Genomic DNA, 20,644 nt, shown 5'->3' with positions numbered 1-20,644 from the left:
TGTTGTCTTAGACATCGGGTAGGATTTTCTTGGTTTCATTTTTGTTTTTTATACTTACTCTGAAGCTCTTGGTTCCCACCCCCCTATTTGGAATGGTGTTGGAGTTACTGTCTGAGAACACAAAAGTTTGAAAAATAACCAGACATACATTCAAAGGACAAGGTTAGGCAGGAAGCGGTGGTAGAGGGAGTAGGGCATTCAGTGAGGCCGGGGGGTTGGGGGGGGATGCAGGGCCTCCTCCCCACCAAAGCGGTGGACCAGGGAATGATCCTGAAAAGAGACTGAAAAGCAAAGAGGAGGGACCAGGACTGGGGGAGGAGTCAGGCATCTCCCTGGAAGAAGCATCAGACAGTACTTGATTCTCACCAGCTAATGCCGGGGTCCTGAGAGCTAATGGAAAACCTGCAGGGGCCATCCCCAGCAGGCCCCAGGAGTGGTCACTCCTGCTTCTGGCGTGGCTTGCGTCCCCAGCGAGCGCCTGGAACCTGTCGAGGCAAACAGGATAGAACAGACAGACTTGCTCTCTGGTCCCTGACCCTGGTGAGCTGGGTGTGCTGGAAAAGTGAGCCGGGAAGGCTAGTTTGAGTATCTCCAAGGAGACAGGGTCACACAGACGCTCCTGCGGGGCAGCCTGCACAGGCTCGTCCTTACCTGCAGCAGGACAGCCCTGACATGCCCAGACAGGACCTCCAGCTTTGTCCTGTCAGGGAACCCATCGTTATCTGGCGCAGGCCAGCTGAGGGATCTGTCAGGATCTCCTACAGTCTAAGTCTGCTCAGCCCCCAGAACGGGACAGGTTTTTTTTTTTTTTGCTTTGTTTTTCAACCCGTTTTCACAACTTCAAATTTTAAGGTACTTTTTTTTTTTTTTAAAGATTTTATTTATTTATTTGACAGAGGTCACAAGTAGGCAGAGAGGCAGGCAGAGCTGGGGGCGGGGGGGAGGAGCAGGCTCCCTTCTGAGCAGAGAGGCCGATGCAGAGCTCGATTCCAGGACCCTGAGATCATGACCTGAGCCCAAGGTAGAGGCTTAACCCACTGAGCCACCAAGGAGCCCCAGTACTTTTTTTTTTTTTTAAGAAAACTATCCATTTTAGAAAAAAATTATGGGTTTTTAATATGATGTACTTTTAAAATTTGTTTTTTTTTGAAGATTTTTATTTATTTATTTGACAGGGAGAGTCACAGACAGAGAGGGAACACAAGCGAGGGAGTAGGAGAAGGAGAAGCTGATGCAGCCCGATCCCAGGACCCTGGGATGGTGACCTGAGCCTAAGGGCAGACCCTTAAGGACTGAGCCACCCAGGTGCCCTTCATATGGTGTACTTCTTTTTTTTTTTTTTTTTAAGATTTTATTTATTTGACAGAGATCACAAGTAGGCAGAAAGGCAGGCAGAGAGAGAGGAAGAAGCAGGCTCCCTGCTGAGCAGAGAGCCTGACGTGGGGCTCGATGCGGGGTTCGATTCGGGGCTCAATCCCAGGACCCTGGGATCATGACCTGAGCCGAAGGCAGAGGCTTTAACCCACTGAGCCACCCAGGCATCCCCATATGATGTACTTCTATCAAGAAATTCAATCATGATTGTTATTTAGCTCACCAGCCTGAGTGGAACCACGTCCTTGTCTCTTTAGGATAAAGCTTAACCATTCCGCAAATGAGTCTCTGGTCAGGCAGGGACTCTGCCTGTGATTTAGCACAGACAGGAGCCATCACACAGAACACCAGACAGCTCCTGTCCTATGACAGACACCTGTAACTTCTTCTAACAATGAGATGTTAGCATTTGTCTTTTTTATTTTTTTTAAGATTATTTATTTATTTATTTATTTATTTGATAGAGACCACAAGCAGGCAGAGAGGCAGGCAGAGAGAGAGGGAGAAGCAGACTCCCTGCTGAGCAGAGAGCCCGATGCGGGGATCGATCCCCAGACCCTGGGATCATGACCTGAGCTGAAGGCAGAGACTTTACCCACTGAGCCATCCAGGCGCCCCAGCATTTGAAAAGGAATCCTTTGGATAAATGATATATGTATCTGATATAAAGTGCAAAAAAAGTAAATGGGTTTACAGTGAAAAAGTCTCCCCTGCGCCTGACACCCCGGGGCCAGCGTCTGCATGTCACACAAACAGTGAACCTGCTATTAGATTGTTCTGCCCCCTGCTTTCTTTTTTAACTTGGTAGAACATTTTGAAAATCTTTTCTGCACCAGCCCAAATGGATGCCCATTCTTTTTTCTTTTTTCTTTTTTGTTAGTTTAATAGATCTCTCTTGTATTTGATGTTCCATAATTTATTTAACCAACCCCCCATTGATGGGCATTTCCAATTAGAAATATTGTGGATCAGGGTGCCTAGGTGGCTCAGTCAGTTAAATCTCTGCCTTCAGCTCAGGTCATGATCTCAGGGTCCTGGGATCCACCCCCGCATAGGGCTCTCTGCTCAGCCGGGAACCTGCTTCCCACCCCCCACGCCCCGCCTCTCCCCCTGCTTGTGATCTCTCTCTCTCAAATAAATTAAAAAAAAATTTTTTTTTTAAATGTTATGGATCAAGGACTTTGCGTGCAGCATTATTTAAGACTGAAACCCACACGGTGGAGTTCCATGGGAATTGCCAGTGGAACTGTGGAGTTAAAAGTTACCTGCTCTTCTAAATCTGGTGAAGATAGCGTCTTCACAGTTCGGTTTGAGGGTGTGGGCTCAGCACCACCATTGTATGTTAGCCAATCATTTTGTCTTGAGCAATGAGCTAGATCATGAGTAATATTTTGTGGTTTTAATTTGCATTTCTCTTACCCATGAGTGAGGCTGAACATAATTTCAACTTTTATTTATTTTATTTTTTTTTTAAGATTTTATTTATTTATTTGACAGAGAGAGGCAGGGAGAGAGAGAGAGGAGGAAGCAGGCTCCCTGCTGAGCAGAGAGCCCGATGTGGGGCTCGATCCCAGGACCCTGAGATCATGACCTGAGCCGAAGGCAGAGGCTTTAACCCACTGAGCCACCCAGGCGCCCCTAGTTTCAACTTTTAAATTTTAACCCACTTTAGTGTAAATTTTTTCTTTTTCTTTTTTTTTTTCTAAGATTCTATTTATTTCTTTGAGAGAGAGAGAGAGAGAGGGAACACAATCAGGGGGAGGCAGAGGGAGAAGCAGGCTTCCTGCAGAGCAGGGAGCCCAGTGAGGTGCTCAGTCCCAGGACCCTGGGATCACGACTTGAGCCGAAGGCAGTTGCTTAACCGACTGAGCCACCCAGGCATCCCTAAGTGTAAATTTCTTCATAAATCATCTTACTAAACCAGGTCATCTGGAGGAAATGTAACAGTGGGTGTTTGTGATGTGTGGCCCTTGCAGAGGATTGGGTTTGGACTGCTGGTGGTGTGGGCGGCACTGGGCCCCGAGGGGCTGCCGGCAAGCTCGAATTTCATACGTGAGCTCTAGGCCTTCTGCAACAAGGTGGGGTCATTGTCACTGCGCCCTGTGACGCTCAGGCCCTGTGAACTCGCTCAGCCTTGTCCCCGCCCTTGCGTTTCCCACGTGGACCAGACGTGCAGCAGCCTTGGCTGGCTGGTCAAAGCATGGGCTCTGGAATCTGACTTCATCATCATTTGTGGAAGAAAGAGGCACTCTTAGGAACTTGTTTGTTACTAAGAGCTTTTTCGAGTCACTTCTGGCCGCCTGAATGCCTGTGACATGTGGATTATTGTACTAGGCACAGAAGTGAGCCCAGCCTTGTGCCATTACGAAGGGAGGGGGACCAGCGGGGAGCGTGGACGTGAATCTGCCCCGAGGGGGGGCTACTCTGAAGGCCCCAAAGCCAAGAGCAGGTGCGGCCTCTGATGGAAGGGCCTGGTCACCTCTTCCCTGGTTTCTGTGACACCCCCAGAGGAGAGAGAGGTGTGGCCATCTGTGCACAGGGACCGAGCATCTGGAGCATGAGGTCGCGCCTTCGGCAGAACAAGGTCCCATCACTCCTTCTGGCATGGTGTGGGGCGTGCAGCCTGGACCGCGGGGTCCGAACCAAGCTGTCTGTGGGTTGCATCCCCACAGCCTCTGAGGCAGTCTGGTGCTCCAGGAAGGACGCCCCAAACCCTTGGCCTTAGGGCCCGACTTTCCCTCTGTCCCTTCCCACCCTCCAGCTAAAAGCAAATGTACTAACAGGAAATATAGGCATCAGGCAGGTACCCTAACACTTTGGACTCCGAGGGACAAGGAAGAAAGAAAGGTACTTGTGGAAGCTTTGGGGGCCAGGTCCTCGGTCCCTGCCATGCCTCGTGAGGACCTATGCATCTTGTTCAAAGACAGGTTGTGTGTGGGTTTGGGGCGAAGCCTGGGGATCTGCATTTTCATAAATGCCTGTAGTCAGGGGACCAGGTTGAAAAACATTGGTGTTTCCCCACTTTTGCCTAGCTAACTCTTCTAGTTCTCTGACTCAGCCCCTTCCAGAACCCTCACCACTTACGAGGTGAGGCCCCCTCCTCTGTGTTCCCACTTCACTGTCGGGACCACTGCTGAACTGTCATCGGCCATGTCCCAGCTGCATTCTTGGTGACAGCATGCCTCTGTCCCTCTGTGTCCCCAGCATCAAGCCCCGTCACATCCTAGAGGTGGTTCTTGAGACATGTTTGTGGAACCAGTGAGCCAAGGTGCTGGGCTCCCCTGTGGTTGAGGTGTCCTGGGCAGAGGGTCTCCAAGGGGTAGGGGGGGTGGGTCTTGGTCATCTCGGGGTCCCCAGTGTCTGGTGGTCCCCAGCTCTTAGCAGGTGGGCAAGAAACCTCTGGAACATTGAGTTTTCTGTATGAGCTGCTTTAGGAAACCATCCAGGAAAGGAGACAGGACATTGGCCGTCCAGGTCAGCAGAAAGAAGGATGAACATAAGACGCAGCTAATGGTGTCCTTGTAAACAGATACAGGCTGCCCTGAGTTGTGGGGAGCAGGGAGCCTGGGGAGCAGAACCTTCGTATGACCTTAGTGCCCACCTCTGCCCGGTGGGGACAATCTGGGAGACCTCCGGGGCTATATTAAGGACCGAGTGAGGGGTTATTCACCTGTTGGGTGTTGGACGATCGCCCTGGGGCCATTTGTCTGTGCTAATCCTGCACAGACAAGGTGGAGAGAACAAGGACACTCGAGACCTCCATCCACCAGGTGAGGGCTGCCCCCGCCTGTCTGAGCAGGAGCATAGTCACTAAGGGAGGAGCGTGGCCAAGCATTTTCTGGATCTAGAGAGAAAGATGCCTCATTTTGGCAAGGGAGGGGCAGCAGGAAGATCCCGAGTTCTTGCAGAATGAACTTTCTTGGTGTGACTTTTGGGAAGCAGCACATGCTGTTTGACAGAAAATCAGTGAGGAGTCATCTCTCGGGTCTGAGTGGCCCTGGTGACGCAGAGGTCGTCTCCTTTCTCTTGACTGTGGTCCCAGGCCTCACTCCGGTGATTGGGAATAATGCCTGACTTTTCCTGGCTCCCTGAGAGGTGTGTGTCTGGTATCTGGAGGGGGCTTGTGGCCTCAGCCTCCAGTCCATGTGGGCTCAGCTGGCGAGCGAGGGCGGCCGGGAGGATGGAGAGTGCCAGAATTTCTGGAGCTGCATGGGAAATTGGTGGTGCCTTGGCCGGCTTGGGCTGCCCTCACTGACTGCCCCAGACCAGGTCGCTGGACAGCATGCATAGATTTTGCACAGCTCCTGGGCTGGAAGTCCGAGATCAAGGTGCCAGCAGCGTTGGTGTCTGGTGGGACCCCCGTCCTTGGCTTGCATCCCTGGGGTCTGTCTCTTCTTGTAAGGACACCAGTTCTTACAGTAAACCTTAATGACGTCTTCCTCGGCCCCATCTCCAAATGCATCATACTGGGGGCTAGAACTTCAGCATACAAGTTTTGAGGGACACAGTTCAGTCCATAACAGGTGGGAAAATGCAGGCTACCTAAGAAGATCCATTTTGCTCCTTTCATCCACCTAAATGGGAGCTCAGACCTGGCCACCATGGATAGCCTGTCCTGGGAAGAGCCTGGGACTTGGGAAGAGGCGCGCCCCTCCCCCGTAACCTGGGACTGTGGGGGAGGGGGGCGCTTTTGCTTCCTGGCTGTGCCAATGCCACACCAACCCCCACAGAGGTTACCCTGGTGACTCAGGCCCCGGGACCACATTGTGATAAAGGGAAGGTGAGGGCATCAGACAACTGTGATTCATGAGCACTGAGGTCCGGGAAGCCGCAAACAATCCAGAGCGGGACACAACGCCCCACGGGGGGTTGGGGGGGCTTCTCTAGGCCACCCTGAGTTACAAGGAGCTGGTGCAGGTGAAGACCAGGGTAGGGAATCACCCAGCCCGAGCTTTGCCAGTGGAAGAATGAAGGGCCGATGCCCGTAGCCCCCTGGGAGTGGGGTGTGGAGGACAGAGGAGGTGGCCGGACCCTGAAGACCCTTGTGGACGATGGAGGATGACACAGGTTGAACCATCTGCAGTCACCCCAACTGTGGGTCAGGAAACTTTCTTAACAAGCAGTGTTCTCTGGGCCCAGAAGCAGATCTGGGTGCCTCCAGATTTTCTTGGTGTCCCCGCCTCCTCTTTTATCTGCGTTGCTAATGGGCTGGAGTCTCATTTGTTTCTCCAAATTCATTGCTCGAACAGCGTGGCCAGGTGGTCCTAACTCTGGGCACCCCCACCTCTCCCGTGTGGAGATGGCCTGACGCATCCCAGCGACTCCCACAAGCAGCCCCCGTGGCCCGTACTGCATGAATGAGGGGTCCTGGCTTTGTGTGTCTCTGGAGTATCTTGTGTTCGAGGGGTGCAGTGCTGGTCCAGGGTCCGCAGTCTCACATGTGTCTGGACGGCCCCAGGGAGGGGGAGATGCCGCGGGCTGAAGCTAAACTGGGCCGGCTCGTGGGACATGGAGCAGTGATGGTCCCAGATGGGACACCAATCAGTGATTTCTCTCTGTTGTTTCCTTTCTTTGGAGAAAAATCTAAATTTACTGAGAAAGGTAGGATCCAGCGCCTTCCAGGCCCGGTAGGGTAACCCTGCAGGGAGCCAGACACGGCTTCTCCACAGGCCAGTGTGGGAAGTGAGGTGAACACGTTCTGAGGTCAGGAGCAGCCGTCTCAGACTCTGGAAAACAGGGCTGCATGGTTCTGGCCCACACAGCGGGCAGGGGGACAGACTCAAAAATGTAAACAGGAGCCTGCTGTTCCCTCCGTGGCCCTCTCTCATGGCCTGGCCACCAGCCCCCACTGTCCCACCAGGCGCCCGCATCCTTTCTCCACATGAGCATTTGCGCCTCTGGGAATGGGCTTGCTGTCATGTCCAGGGTCACCTTCTAGTACAGACTCCTCCTGACCCCTCTGGCCGGAGCTCCATCCCGCGAAGCTCAGTCCTGTGAGGGCAGCGCCCTGATGCCGGTTTGGTAATGACCCTGGGCATCCAGCAGGTGCTTTGAGATGGGCGGGCTCCAGGCTGCGGACTGTCCGCTGGGGACTGTTCCCATTTTGTGCACCTGCAATCTGGCTTAGCTGGATAAAGCAATTCTCATTCATGGCCGAGGTCTAGCTAACTCCGAGGCAGAAGCCTTGACGGTTCCGCTGCTCCGCTGCCCACCACCATCCCCGCAGCTGCAGAACCGCCTAGCCCAGCCCCTCCCACGTGGCGTACAGAGCTGAGTGGCTCCTGCCCCTTGGAAAGAACCCAGGTAGGAGCGGGCTTGGTAGTGGCAGGGCTGGAAAAACTGGAAACATAGCATGAGTATTGGCAGAAATCAAACCTAATACGAATCCAACTGAGCACTAAGAGCACTACTGAGAGACGAGCCGCGATTCGGAAAATTCAGGTCAGTCTACCTGAGTGTTCCCTGAGGCCCAGGGTCTCAGCGGGGTGGTGGGCAAGGTGTGGCCTCAACAGCCCGGCTGCGGAGCAGTGGTATTCTCAGGAAGGCGTGCCCTGTGGGAAGCAACACACGCACATGCTTGCACATGCACATTCTTATGCTCATTCATACACACGCTTGTTCATATGTATATGCTCTCGTACGCACACGTACACGTTCTTACCCTCAGTCGTATATGCAGTCTCTCACACACTCACACACACCTCTCCCCGTTTGCTCCGTGGCCTTCCTCACTGCCTGACTGGGACAGTCGTACTCCTGTCTGCTCGGTCCCCACCCCCTGGGACACAAACCCTTTGGTGTCAGGGAGTTGGCCGTGCTCACCCCTGAATGCCTGGGGCCTAGACAGGTGCTCAGTAAACATGGGAGCAAATGGGAGAGCCAGCAAGTGAGTGAGTGAATGAATGAGTGAACGAGTGTGAGAATAAGTGAACGAATGAGTGAATAAGTGAATGAGTGAATGAGTACGTGAGTGAATGAATGAGTGAGCGAGGGCGTCTGGAGAGCGGACAGGGCCCAGATCCCCGTCAACCCCGCACTGCCACCACGCGGCTTGAATGAGAGTAAAACTGTATCGATGAGGAAAAACAGCCATATTGCTGTGGCAGATAACGTGACATAAAATGAAGAGAAACACAGACTTCACGGGCGACTAATGGCCTGTCGGTGGAGGAGGCAGAGTGGGTGGTGGGCACAGCTGGTGTCCATGACCAGCAGGTCAGGTCCAGCCGCCGGAGGACCCCGGCCCCGGCCCCCCAGCCCCCAGCCCAGCAGACTAGATGCAGTGGGCCTGGGGCTGTGGGTGGGACCCCAGGTGGGCCTCACGTGCGTCCTCCCAGGAGTCGTGCCTTCCTCTGTGGGGCTGCGGGTGGGACACCGTGTTGTTTCCTCTCTGCAATATTCGTCCGTGTCAGCTGGGGGCGTTTTTAGTTCTATTTACCTAGAACTCTCAAGCTTCAACCGCCTGACATTTTCTTAGGAAACTTAAGACTTAGCAGCGGGACGCAGTTCCATGTCAGTGGCGCTTGCCGAGAAGCCCCCTGCATCCCTGGAGGATGAGGGGGATGTGCCTTCTGTGGCTTTGTCTGCTGAATATAGGCCACCATGACTCAGGGATGAGTCCGGAGAGGCTACGGCCCAGCTCTGGTCAGCCTGGGTCAGGGGCAAACCCCAGGGCGCCTGGGGGGCTCTCATGCCAGGCTCTGTGATAGCATGACCCCTGGAGTGACTTCCTTACGAACTTTGTCCCTGCTGTTGGGCAGGTGTATGCCACTGTGTGTACCCAACTTATAAACACGTCCCTTCTTTTTTTTTTTTTTAGATTTTTATTTATTTATTTGACAGAGAGATCACAAGTAGGCAGGCAGGCAGAGAGAGAGGGAGAAGCAGGCTCCCTGCTGAGCAGAGAGCCTGATGGGGGGCTCCATCCCAAGACCCTGAGATCATGACCTGAGCCAAAGGCAGAGGCTTAACCCACTGAGCCGCCCAGGTGTCCCAACACATCCCTTCTTTTAACCCCCACTCTGCCTGTGGCCTCACAGGGCAACCTGTCCAGCTCTGCCTGTGTTCACACGGCCTCCTCCCCATGCCTCCGTGTCAGACAACCTTCCTGTGTCCCATACCTCTCTCATAAAGACACCTGTTGTTGGATTTAGGCTCTCGATCCAGAGTCCTTGACATCCTTGACATCCTTCTGTACAGAACTTATCACCAAATAAGTTCGTATTCACAGGCATCAGAGCTTAGGACATGGACACAGCTTGTGGGGGGTCCACAGTTCACCCCACTACACATCCTTTCTGGGCAGCCATTGTGGGGCCTGACCCCGCCCTCAGGAAGGGTCCTCAGTTGGCTTGTGAGCTGGTTGGGGGGGTGGAGCTGAGCCAGGAGCGAGAGCCCTCACTCTGGAGAAGCTCCTTGCTGGAGAGCACAGAGCCTCATGTTGTCGCGGGCAAAGTCTCAGCGACCAGGTAACAGTCATGCTACGGAATAAGGGTGTCTCCAAAAAACCTTATTAGATTATGGATTTCTTTTTCTTTAGTGCGGGGTGGGGTGGGGGGCTCTCTGCCGGCCCGTGGAGGCACCCTCCCTCCACACACCCACCTCTCTCTGAGTCCCTAACTGGGATGCCCCCCCCTGCAAGGTGAGGCTCCGGAGGTGACCCAGGCCCTCCTCTTGCCTGTTTGTCCCAACACAGGCCATGTTCGAGCTGGTCACATCCGAGGCCTCCTACTACAAAAGCCTGAGCCTGCTCGTGTCTCACTTCATGGAGAATGAGCGTCTGAAGAAGATCCTGCACCCGTCAGAGGCGCACATCCTCTTCTCCAATGTCCTGGACGTCATGGCCGTCAGTGAGCGGTGAGCCCCCTGCTCTGGGCCTCGTGGGGTCTGGCTTCCAGAAACTTCCCCTAACCTGGGGCGTGGCCAAAGCTGGCAGCGAGTGCCCGGCATCTCTGCTTTTGAGTGTTTGGAATTATCTGTAATGAGAAAGAAATAAATACATAAACATGACCACCCCCCCCCCAGCAGGGCGGCCGGTTGCACCCCCCTGAACAGGCCTGCTGCCTCTAGATCCCTTCCCGTTCCACGCATGTTCTCCTCGTGTCCCCCGCTGTCAGGCAGGTTTGCGGCAGGTGTCCTGACCGGGTCCAGGGGCGTCCGTGGGAGCTGGTGTCCTAAAACCCCGGTTTGACGTGTCCCAGACCTCCTCCCTCCAGTCAGATGGTGTTTGTGCTGATTTGTGAAGGAGGCTTTGGAACTGTGCTTCCGTTTTGCCTGGGAAGGATGGGAGGAGCTTAACTGGAGGGGGAATGAACATCCATTCACTGATTCTTGTAAAGAAGGAAAGGGCGCCAATTTCATTGTTGGGTTAGAACATCTGGCGACCATTTCCCGCTGGGCCATGGAGTCCACGGCTCGAAGAGCAAAACTCAGCTTTCGGGTCCAACAACGCATGTTCAGATGCCAAGCTGCCTTGTGGCCGGAGGGGCCCCTCCATCCCCGGGGCGCCCTGGGCATTCCCTCCTCCCCCACTGGGACACCCACCTCCTCCTGGCAGGCCCCGCCCCGGGGGCTCAGACACACCGCTGCTGAGAAACCCGCTGGCCTCTGCCACTTCACCCCACTGGGGAAAGGGCGACTTTTTATGTGTTTACTTACACTTTGCTGTGGAGAATTCCAAACATGCAGAAACAGACACGCCAGTGCGATGAGCGCAGCCCCCCAGCCCGGCACCTGGGTTGGTCTGCGTCCCCAACCCTCCTCACCACCCAAGGGATCCCGCTGCGGCAAATCCCCATTGTCACCTCGTCTGTGGGCACATCAGTATATCTGTTAAACATAAGGCCTCTTTCTCTCTGAAAACTCTCCTGATGCTATTAGGCACCTAAAAACACGGGATGACTGACTACCTACTGGGACCAAAGGTGCCATCGGTGTGGGGCTCATGTCCTGCCGTGTCTGTGGCCTTGCCCGAGCCGGGCCCGGGGGCAGCCATGTGTCCTGAGCGTCCCAGTGCAGGCGCCTTTCACCCGAGCCGCTGCCCACTGCCCCCTCCCCCACCGCAGGTTTCTCCTGGAGCTGGAGCGCCGGATGGAGGAGAACATTGTCATCTCGGACGTGTGCGACATCGTGTATCATTATGCGGCCAACCACTTTTCGGTGTACATCACCTATGTCAGCAACCAGACCTACCAGGAGAGGACCTACAAGCAGCTGCTGTGAGTGTGTGTCCCCCCTCCCTTCCCCGTGCCCCCGTGCAGGCTGTCGCTCCTCCCACCGGGACACCGAGCCACGGCCCTGGGACCCCTGCTTTCCAAGGCCGGCACGTTCCGGGGGCTGCAGGGTCACTGGAGAAATGTCAACCCCAAGACCATCAAACATGGTGCCCATCTGACCGTGTCTGGAATGGCTGGGCTGAGCTCTGCGGGGCTTAGAAAAGGGGGTTTGAGGCCGGGAGGGCCCCTTGTGGCCCAGGAGGTTGGGAAGATGGTTTGAACTAGAGCCAAAGGCAGGGATGGGGCAGCAGGGGGTGCCTTTGTGGCCTTCCAACAGTGCCCTTGACTTTGTCACTCATCTGTCCACTTCTCAGCTTCCCGGGGGTTTCAGATGATGAGGTGATTTTTCCAGTCGATTTGCCTCTTTTGACTCCCTCACACTTTGGTGCCGCGCTTTGGTTACACCTGAACCGTGATGTGTTCTTAGCTTCACTGGGGAGCACCAGAGGTCCCCCTGAGAGGTCCCCTCCGGCCATTCCACTCCCCTGGGCCTTGCTGTCGAGGCTAACTGTGGAGGGTTTCAAACTTGAGCATTCGGGGGTTTGGTGTTTGACGTTTGGGGGTTGAAAACTGGGACTCGAGGGAGTCAGGATGCTAGTTCGAGAACAGACGTGGAGGTGACAAGCAGACAGGAGAACGGGGTCCTGGCCTTGCAGGGCTGCAGGTACACAGTGCGTCCCTGGAGGCACAGGGTGTCTGGGCCCGAGGGGAAGGCCGTGAGCCGGGGTCCCTGTTGACGTGCCACCCAGGGTCCCTGGAGCTCACGTCAGGGCAGCACCCTGTTCCCCACTGCCGAGCCAACTGCAGACAGGATGTCCCCGCGGCCATTGTCCCCGGCCTGCCGCTGTTCCTGTCACTACGTGGGTTCACCTTGCCACAGTTCCCTACTGGGTAAATCACCAAATCCTGCGTCTGAGTCATGGACTTCGCCATGTGAGGAATTCTTACCTTCCCACACGGAATACATCCTGTGAAGTTTTCACGGCCCAGGCATGTGAAGCCACTGTTGTCATTTGGCTTATACATGAGCTGTTTATCTTCCGTTAAAAGAAATCAGCGTGTGTCCCGTGCCCGTGGGCTGTCTGCTTCCTCCGAGGCCGTGGATGCGCTTCTGACTCGCGCCTCCTGTAAGCCAGAGACCGACTCTCATGTCTGTGTACCCCAGCCAGGAGAAGGCAGCCTTTCGGGAGCTGATTGCGCAGCTGGAGCTGGACCCCAAGTGCCGGGGGCTGCCCCTGTCCTCCTTCCTTATCCTGCCATTCCAGAGGATCACACGCCTCAAGCTCTTGGTCCAGGTACCAGCCTCTCCCCCCAGCCCCTGCCCCAACGTGTGGACTGGGCTTGCGTGTGCTTCTCCCGCTGCAGACTGTTTCCTTCAGTCGTTCCAGGTCTCTGCTAGCTTTCCAGGAAGTCCATTTGCTCCACAAATCCTAATGAAGCTACTACTGGGTGCCACGCAGTGGGGGAGTCAGCCCCTCTTCCCAGTGAGCCACAGTCTGGGAACGAGATCAACAGGCACACATAAGCAGGAAGTGGTCATGGCTGTGAGGACAGTGAAACGGAGGGCACATGATTGGGGGGTCACTGCCTGGTCACCGCCAGTTGGGAATGTCAAGAAAGACTCTTAGACAAGTGACATCTGTGCTGAGACGTGGCTGACAGGAGCCATTCAAGTGACAGATAACTGCTTGTGCAAAGGCCCTGGGGCAGTGAGGCTCATAGGAGGGAAGGCCAGTGGTGAGCTGAGGGGATTTGACAGGAGTAACTGCAGAGACGTTGTGAGGCCAGTTGAGGCCCTAAGGGACCAGGCAACATGCTGGCTTCATGCTTCCGCAGGACAAGAGAGTTGCCTGATCCAACTGAGTGCCCACAACACTGCCTATGCTGAGTGAGGGGCAGGAGAGCAGGGGTGCAAATGGGAGAAGGGGTCAGGAAGCTATGGGAGAAAGGCAGCCTGGGTTGGAGGACAGGTGGGGAGGTGAGGGTCGGGGGAAGAGGGGGAGATCCTGGAGGGAAATCAGAATTGAGATGCCCACTTGCTACTCCAGGGAAGAGGAAGGAAGAGTCAGAGCTGGACCCGCAGGAGTGATGGTGCAGCCCTTCCTGAGGTGGGGAGATGGGCAGAGGGGGGCGGGGGGGGGACGTCAGGGTTCCAAGGAATCTCCAAGTGCAGAGTTAAAGGGAGAAGTCAGTGCAGGCCTCTGGGCATCAAGGTGGCGTTTAGGGAAAGACATCATTAAGGAAGGAGAGATGGGTCCCAAGAACCAGCCCTGGGACACAGTGCTCCAGGACAAATAGAGGGAAGAAGGAAGCCCTAGGAGGCTGGGGCCGGGGAAGCCTGGAGAGGGGCATTTCCTGAAAGAGGACCCCATGCCTGCCATGGGCTGCTGGGGTGTTTGGTGCAGCTGGTAGGGGGAGTGGCTTCAGAGGGCGATGGGCTGAGAGGGTGACCTGTGAGCCACAGTTAGGGTAGCTGAGAGGTCAGACATCATGGAGTGAGCAGTAGTAAGGAGGAGAGGCTGCAGCCGGGGTTGGGGGGAGCATGAGAGGACAGGGCCCAGGGACCTGGGACCAAAGAGGGGGCATCAGAGGAAGCAACTCCCCCCACCCCCAGGATGGCCCAAGAGAGCGCCATGTGACAACTCAGGGAGCACGAACCCGAGTCACAGGACATGGGTCAACAAAGGGTTACATGTGAGATTTTTTTTTTTCTTAACTTGGGAAAACCGAATCAGAAGATAGAGGGGGAACATTTTTAAGAAATCATAGGGAAAGAGCATATATGGATATATAAAAATCTTAATTTTTATACGATGAAAACCAACAGAAGTAAGATCAAGACCTATCTTAATGTGCTGCGGGAGCGTGGCAATGGCAATGGCAGCCAATGGCAGCCTGGAGCCCTCAGGAAGCATCCGAGGCAAAAGCCATGGGAGCCTCATTTTGTTAAGTCAAGAAAATCAAACAGTTGGAAGAAAGACCTTTTCTTCAGTAAGACCAGAGTTAACGAAGTCTCAGGGTCACTGGGACTTGGCCACAGACTGGTCCTAGGGGCAGGGCAGGGAAGTCCCCCATGCCTGCCCCGAGCATCGCGCAGTGTGGGGCCCGGGTTGGCCTGAGCAGGGCTGTCCCCTCACTGCCCCAGCCACCCCACCAGCAGGAGGTTGCTGGCTTTACTCTGGTGTCCTTGTTGAGCACCTCCCCACCCTCGGGGATGGGGGGCATCTGGGGCTGCAGCTTGGCCTTCATGGTCAACCCCTGGCAGGATCCTGACTCGTGGGTCAGAATGCGCGGGCCTGGGCCTGCCGCGTGGTCTCCTGCGCCCCACTGGGCTCTTCATTGTGCCACTGCTGCATGGGGGCGGGGCGGGGAGGAAAGGCCACCTGGGATCAAATTAATGCAGATTTTCCTGTGCTCAGAACATTCTGAAGAGAGTGGAAGAAAGGTCTGAGCGGGAGTGCACAGCATTGGACGCCCACAAAGAACTGGAAATGGTGAGCTGGGCTCCCTCCTCCCTTTGTCCCCAGTGAACCATTTCCCTTGGCCGGACCCCCACCTTGTGGTCCTGCTGCCTCCTCTGTCACTGTGTCTTTGGAAATCACAAGTGCATTTTAGTATACGCTTTTGCAATCAAAAAAGGTCATTTGAGGGGTGCCTGGCTAGTTCAGTGGGGGGAGAGCAAGTGACTTGAGCTCAGGGTCACGAGTTCAAGCCCCACGTTGGGCATAAAGATAACTTTAAGAAAAGGAAGGAGGGAGGGAGGCTGGGAAGGAAACACCGTTGAAGTCCCCAAAACAGATAGGTGTGGCCCCTGCTGAGCGCCCAGACTGCAGCCGCGGTGACCTCTGCTGCCCCCCACCGGCCTTCTCTCTCCCAGGCCCCACACTTGTCCTTGCTGGCTTCCAGTGTCTTCCCTCCTGTGCCACTCCAAGGATCTGGCTCTCCTTGTGCCCTGACATAGCCCTGCCCCATCCTTTTCTCCTCACGCTTCGTCCTATCCCCAGGCCACTCCCCTCCTGTCTACTGGGGGGACTCACGGTCTTGCCAAGCCCTGGGCTTTTCCCACCCAGGAGGGAAGACACCATGTGCATTCCTCACCCTTGGAGAAGCGGTTCCTCCTGGGAGTTGACCTCAGAGGAGGAGACGTGGGGGGGCGGTGCTCAGCACGTATGTCCCTCCTGGCATGGGTGGCCGCCGGGCATCCTCTCCTCTGGCTGGCCCCTCCTCCTGTCCCTTACCAGTTGGCCACCTGTGAGGCTGGTCAGGGAGGGTGAATGACCCGGGAGCTGGGGGGCATCTCTCAGGGCCCTCTGCCTGCCTCCCACCGACCAGGACTCACACACCTGTCAGGCGGGGGCTCATCCCAGCCACCACTGGGCCCCGGGGGGTAAGTCCAGTGACCGTCTGCTCCCGGAGAGGCCTGTGTGCCAGGGGCCAGGCTCTCTGTTTCTTAAGTTCCTCTGCTGTCACCTCCCTTTCTTTCTTATCCAATGAAAGCTATACTTGTGCTTCCCATAGTTTACCTTTTCCTTAAAGGTGGATTTTTAGGGTCGCCTGTCTGGCTCAGTCGGTAGAGCATGCAATTCTTGATCTCAGGGTTGTGGGTTTGAGCCCCTGTTTGGGTGTAGAGACTATTTAAAAAATAAAATCCAGGGGCACGGGTGGCTTATTTGTTGGGGCGTCTGCCTTTGGCTCGGGTCATGATCCCGGAGTCCTGGGATCGAGCCCCACATTGGGCTCCCTGCCCTGCAGGACGCCTGCTTCTCCCTCTCCCACTCCCTCTGCTGTGTTCCCTCTCTCGCTGTGTCTCTCTCTGTTGAATTAATAAATGAAATTTTTAAAAATGAAAAAAATTTTAGAAAGTAAAATCCATAGAAAATAAATAAAAATAAAGGTGGATTTTTTTAAATTTATAAAAGTAACTAATGTTAAGTACCAAAAAAAAAAAAAAAAATTGAGCGAGTGCCCATAAGTAGAAGGAGGGTAAAGATGGTCGGTTATCCGGCCCCTGGCTGCTGACGTGGGGCGCCACCCTTGCAAACCTGCTTGTACAGCTGTAATCTTTGCTAAAGGGGCTTGTGGTTTCCAAGCTGGCTTTGCTCTCCATTTTAGTGCATATAAAATTATTGCAGTTTTTAATCATTAACGCCATAACGTGGCGTGGACCAGCCGGTTTCAGCTGGAGGTGGTGTCTGCGTGCGTTCCGGCACCTGAGAGGACAGAGGCAGTGGCTGGGAACAGCTGGCTGCCCCTGGCCTCACGTGTCCCCCTTCTTATGCCAGGTGGTGAAAGCGTGCAATGAGGGTGTCAGGAAAATGAGCCGCACGGAGCAGATGATCAGTATTCAGAAGAAGATGGAGTTTAAGATCAAGGTGAGCCTTCACCGGGCCATGTGTCCCCAGCCCAGCTGGGCTGGCCTAGGGCATCTGTCCCCAGACGGGTTCAGTGATAGGCCACCCTTGCGTCTCAGTGCGGTGGCACCTTTCGTGGACATCTCCCTTGGCACCCCCCAGCTGCCCCTGCCTGCCACCCGCGACCATACCATTGCACTGGCCTGTGCTTACCTTCTGAGAGACGCCGTGCCAGGGCCTGGGAGCTGCCTGTCCTCATTTCTTGGCTGTGAGACCTTGAGCAGTTAGTTGACATGAAGCATGTCACAGGGACCATTCCAGGAATTCTTATAGTGGGGAGCCGGGGTGGGGGTGACACTGAAAATCTGACTGCAGTTACCAACCTCCCCCGCCTCTGTGTCAGGCTTCAGGCATCCGTGAGCCCAAAGGGTTTCTGGGGACTGGTTTCTGGTGACATGGGCACATGAGCACACCATGCCCACTGAGGGTCCCTGAGCTCTTCCTGTGTTCAGGAACTGAGCACCCGCTGAGGATGGAGACACGGCCTTCTGCGCTCCCCCCATGTCTCCACCTGCCGGGTCAACCACTGGGTGCTGGGAGCCTCCCCACAGCTGTGGCGTGGGGGCCTGCAGACCTGGCCTGCTTGTGCCGTGACATGCAGTTCTCTCTTCTCCCCTGTGAACCGGGCTCCCCCTTTGATTCTGCAGGTGCGCACATGTACAAACACACACACACACACACACTCGTAGACACAAGTGCGCATAGGCACGCTTAGACACAAGCACAGACACAGCAGACAAATGCACAGAGGCACACATGCTTGTGTAAACGGGAGCGAGCACCTTCATGCACACACACGCACGCACACACTGTCCTTCCTGCATTTGCCCAGGACTGCTCCATCCGCCACTCTCCCTGTACAGCACCCCGTGCTGTTCCTCGGGTTAGCACTCCAATGAGGCGGGGAGAGCCTGGGGGGCAGCTGGAGGGACACCGCCGTCCTGATGCCATGCCCCCACCTACGCAGTCGGTGCCCATCATCTCCCACTCCCGCTGGCTGCTGAAGCAGGGTGAGCTGCAGCAGATGTCAGGCCCCAAAACATCCCGAACCCTGAGGACCAAGAAACTCTTCCGGGAGATTTACCTCTTCCTCTTCAACGACCTGCTGGTGATCTGCCGGCAGATACCCGGGTGAGCCATGGGGCCCCTGACCCCGGGGGGCCGTGGGTGGGGCAGGGACAGCTTCGGCTTGGGCCAACACCAACAGGTCACCCCTCGGTCGCCGTGGGAGGCGGCAGTCTGGGGAGAGGGGGACCAGTGTTCAGGTGAGGGGCTTCCAGAATGAGGTGAGGAGTGGTCAGGACAGTAGAGCCTGCAGGACCGGGGATGGAGGGTTCCCTGGGACCTTGGGGCCTCCTTGGGACCAACACACCCACCCTGTCACCCTGGGTCCCCAGAGACAAGTACCAAGTGTTTGACTCGGCCCCGCGGGGCCTCCTCCGCGTGGAAGAGCTGGAGGACCAGGGTCAGACACTGGCCAACGTGTTCATCCTACGGCTGCTGGAGAACGCGGATGACCGGGAGGCCACCTACATGCTGAAAGCGACCTCTCAGTGAGTGCCCCGTGCCGCCAGCCCTGCCCCGGACACCCACGGGGCCTCCCGAGTCTCCCTCCAGGTGGAGCAAGCAAGACTCTGGGGCTCGGCATGTGCTTGGTGGCCCCCAGATGCCGTATGTCGGGCGTGGTGTGTGTGTGTGTGTGTGTGTGTGTGTGTGCACGCGTGTGTCCCCTCTGGGTCTCGGGTTCTGGAAAGGCCTCTCTTTCCTGATGAGATGTAGAACCCTCGGGTCTCGCTGACCAGCACCCCATGTCACTGGGTGGTCCCAGGGCCATCTTCTCACCCCTCTGAGCAGCCGGACCACCTGCCCTGCGGCCCTAGGGCTCTGGGAGGGACAGCCAAGGTCAGGTGGAAACCGTTCTGTGAGCCCCATGTGCTGCCCTGCACTTGTCCCCACCGGACGGAGCTCACAGGGCACGGCCCCCCATCTTGGCCCAGTTCCTACCACCCAGACCAACGGCAGCCTTCCCTGGTTCCGTGTCTGAGAGCCTGTGGCATCAGGGATGTCTGGGGTGTCTGGGGGGGACTCTCCCTCACCTGCTGACCTTCACACGTGTCAGGGAAATTCTGTAGGGCTCCCCACGCTTCTCCCCTGGATTCTGGGCACCCCGCCCCGCCGTCCTGCTGTGGCCTCGTGGGGGGCCTGGCATGGTGCCGGGTGGGGGGGGCGTTGCTCCATGGTTTCAGCATGTCCTCCTCCATGTCCCAGGAGTGAGATGAAGCGCTGGATGACCTCCCTGGCCCCCAACCGGAGAACCAAGTTTGTTTCCTTCACTTCCCGGCTGCTGGGTAAGTGCCCTGAGGGAGAAGGAGGCCCCAGCAGGTGTGGGCAGGTGCTGTCTGCACTGTTGGGACGGGCCAGTGCCTGCGAGCCCGCTGTTCCAGACGTCAGCATGGCTTCCACGGCCGGAGGGGCCTGTGCACCGACCCCAAGGGAGGACATTGGTGTAACCGACTTCACAGACACATGGATGGTTGATAATGCGATAAGTCACTGGATCTTAGGTGACAGGTCCCACAGGGAAACCAAGAGGAATCTGGGCCCAGAAGGCAAACGCCAATGTGATTTGGGGTTGCCAGCTCTGTGAAACCTTAGTGACGGCCCACCTGCCTCCCAGAGAAACTTCTAGCCCTGACTGCTCTCCAAGTCCCGGCCCTCCCACAGCTGCTCCCAGCACCACATCCCAGGGCCAAGAAGCTCCTTCCAAAGTCCAGAATAACCCCCCTCCCGGCCTCTTCCTCCCTTTATCCACAGACTGTGAGAGCCCCTGGCCGTTTTCACAGTGTTTTCTCTGGAGCCAAATCCTCCTCTCGCCCGGACAGACCCTCTCCAGTTGCTGGGGGAGTTTGCACTGCTCTGTTAGGCGCGCCTGTCCTGTTAACCAGGGGGGGAGGGGGTGTCCAGGGTCTGCCGGGTACAGAGTGGGACCGGGGGCATGGTGACGGGGACGAACCGTCTCCCTCCCTCCCGCCTTCAGACTGCCCCCAGGTGCAGTGCGTGCACCCGTATGTGGCCCAGCAGCCAGATGAACTGACACTGGAGCTGGCGGACATCCTGAACATTCTGGAGAAGACCGAAGACGGTGAGGCCTGGTGCCCGCACACCTCCCACACACGCACCCCCTCCCCGCCCCACTGGTGCCCCAGACTCTGCACCAGTCTGAAGGATGGGGGGGTAGTCTGAGCCCCATGTGCAGAAGCAGACATCACAGGGCTGAGGCTCAGAGACAGGCTGCCTGACAAGGGTGATGGTGGTGCCCTTGGGGTCTCCTGGCTTCATGCTGAGCGGCAGACGGTTGCTGAGGGCTCAGGAATGGGGTCCAGAGTCAGTACATTTGAGACACACCATGGCATCCCAGGACCGCGTTCCCCCGGAGGGGGTCAGGGCAGTGCTTTCCCGGCTTCTGGGGAGAAACCCAACCGAGGGTCTCCAGCAGCAGCCGTCGAGCAGGTGCTCTCAGAAAGGGCTCTCGCACCTCCCTCGCCGCTGCCGCCCAAACAGAAGGGAGCCCCGGCTGGGAAGGAG

The 20,644-nt window shown here is 56.2% G+C and overlaps 1 protein-coding gene across 2 annotated transcripts in view; it reads left to right on the top strand.

Moving 5' to 3' along the window:
- Positions 1-20,644, top strand: part of NGEF (neuronal guanine nucleotide exchange factor) — a 69,723-nt gene that overhangs the window by 48,786 nt on the left and 293 nt on the right. For both annotated transcript variants that reach the window (XM_032857512.1, XM_032857513.1), the window contains 9 exons: positions 10,070-10,230; positions 11,439-11,591; positions 12,814-12,943; positions 15,068-15,142; positions 16,931-17,020; positions 18,027-18,190; positions 18,457-18,612; positions 19,328-19,407; positions 20,097-20,201. In XM_032857512.1, coding sequence (XP_032713403.1) covers positions 10,070-10,230; positions 11,439-11,591; positions 12,814-12,943; positions 15,068-15,142; positions 16,931-17,020; positions 18,027-18,190; positions 18,457-18,612; positions 19,328-19,407; positions 20,097-20,201 — 1,114 coding nt within the window. The remainder of the gene's footprint in view (positions 1-10,069; positions 10,231-11,438; positions 11,592-12,813; positions 12,944-15,067; positions 15,143-16,930; positions 17,021-18,026; positions 18,191-18,456; positions 18,613-19,327; positions 19,408-20,096; positions 20,202-20,644) is intronic.

Source organism: Lontra canadensis, unplaced genomic scaffold, assembly GCF_010015895.1.
Source record: "Lontra canadensis isolate GAN:19392208 unplaced genomic scaffold, GSC_riverotter_1.0 scaffold13, whole genome shotgun sequence".
NCBI classification, from domain to species: Eukaryota; Metazoa; Chordata; class Mammalia; order Carnivora; family Mustelidae; genus Lontra; species Lontra canadensis.
The sequence above is the reverse complement of the archived record's forward strand: the minus strand, read 5'-3'. Positions and strand labels throughout refer to the sequence as shown.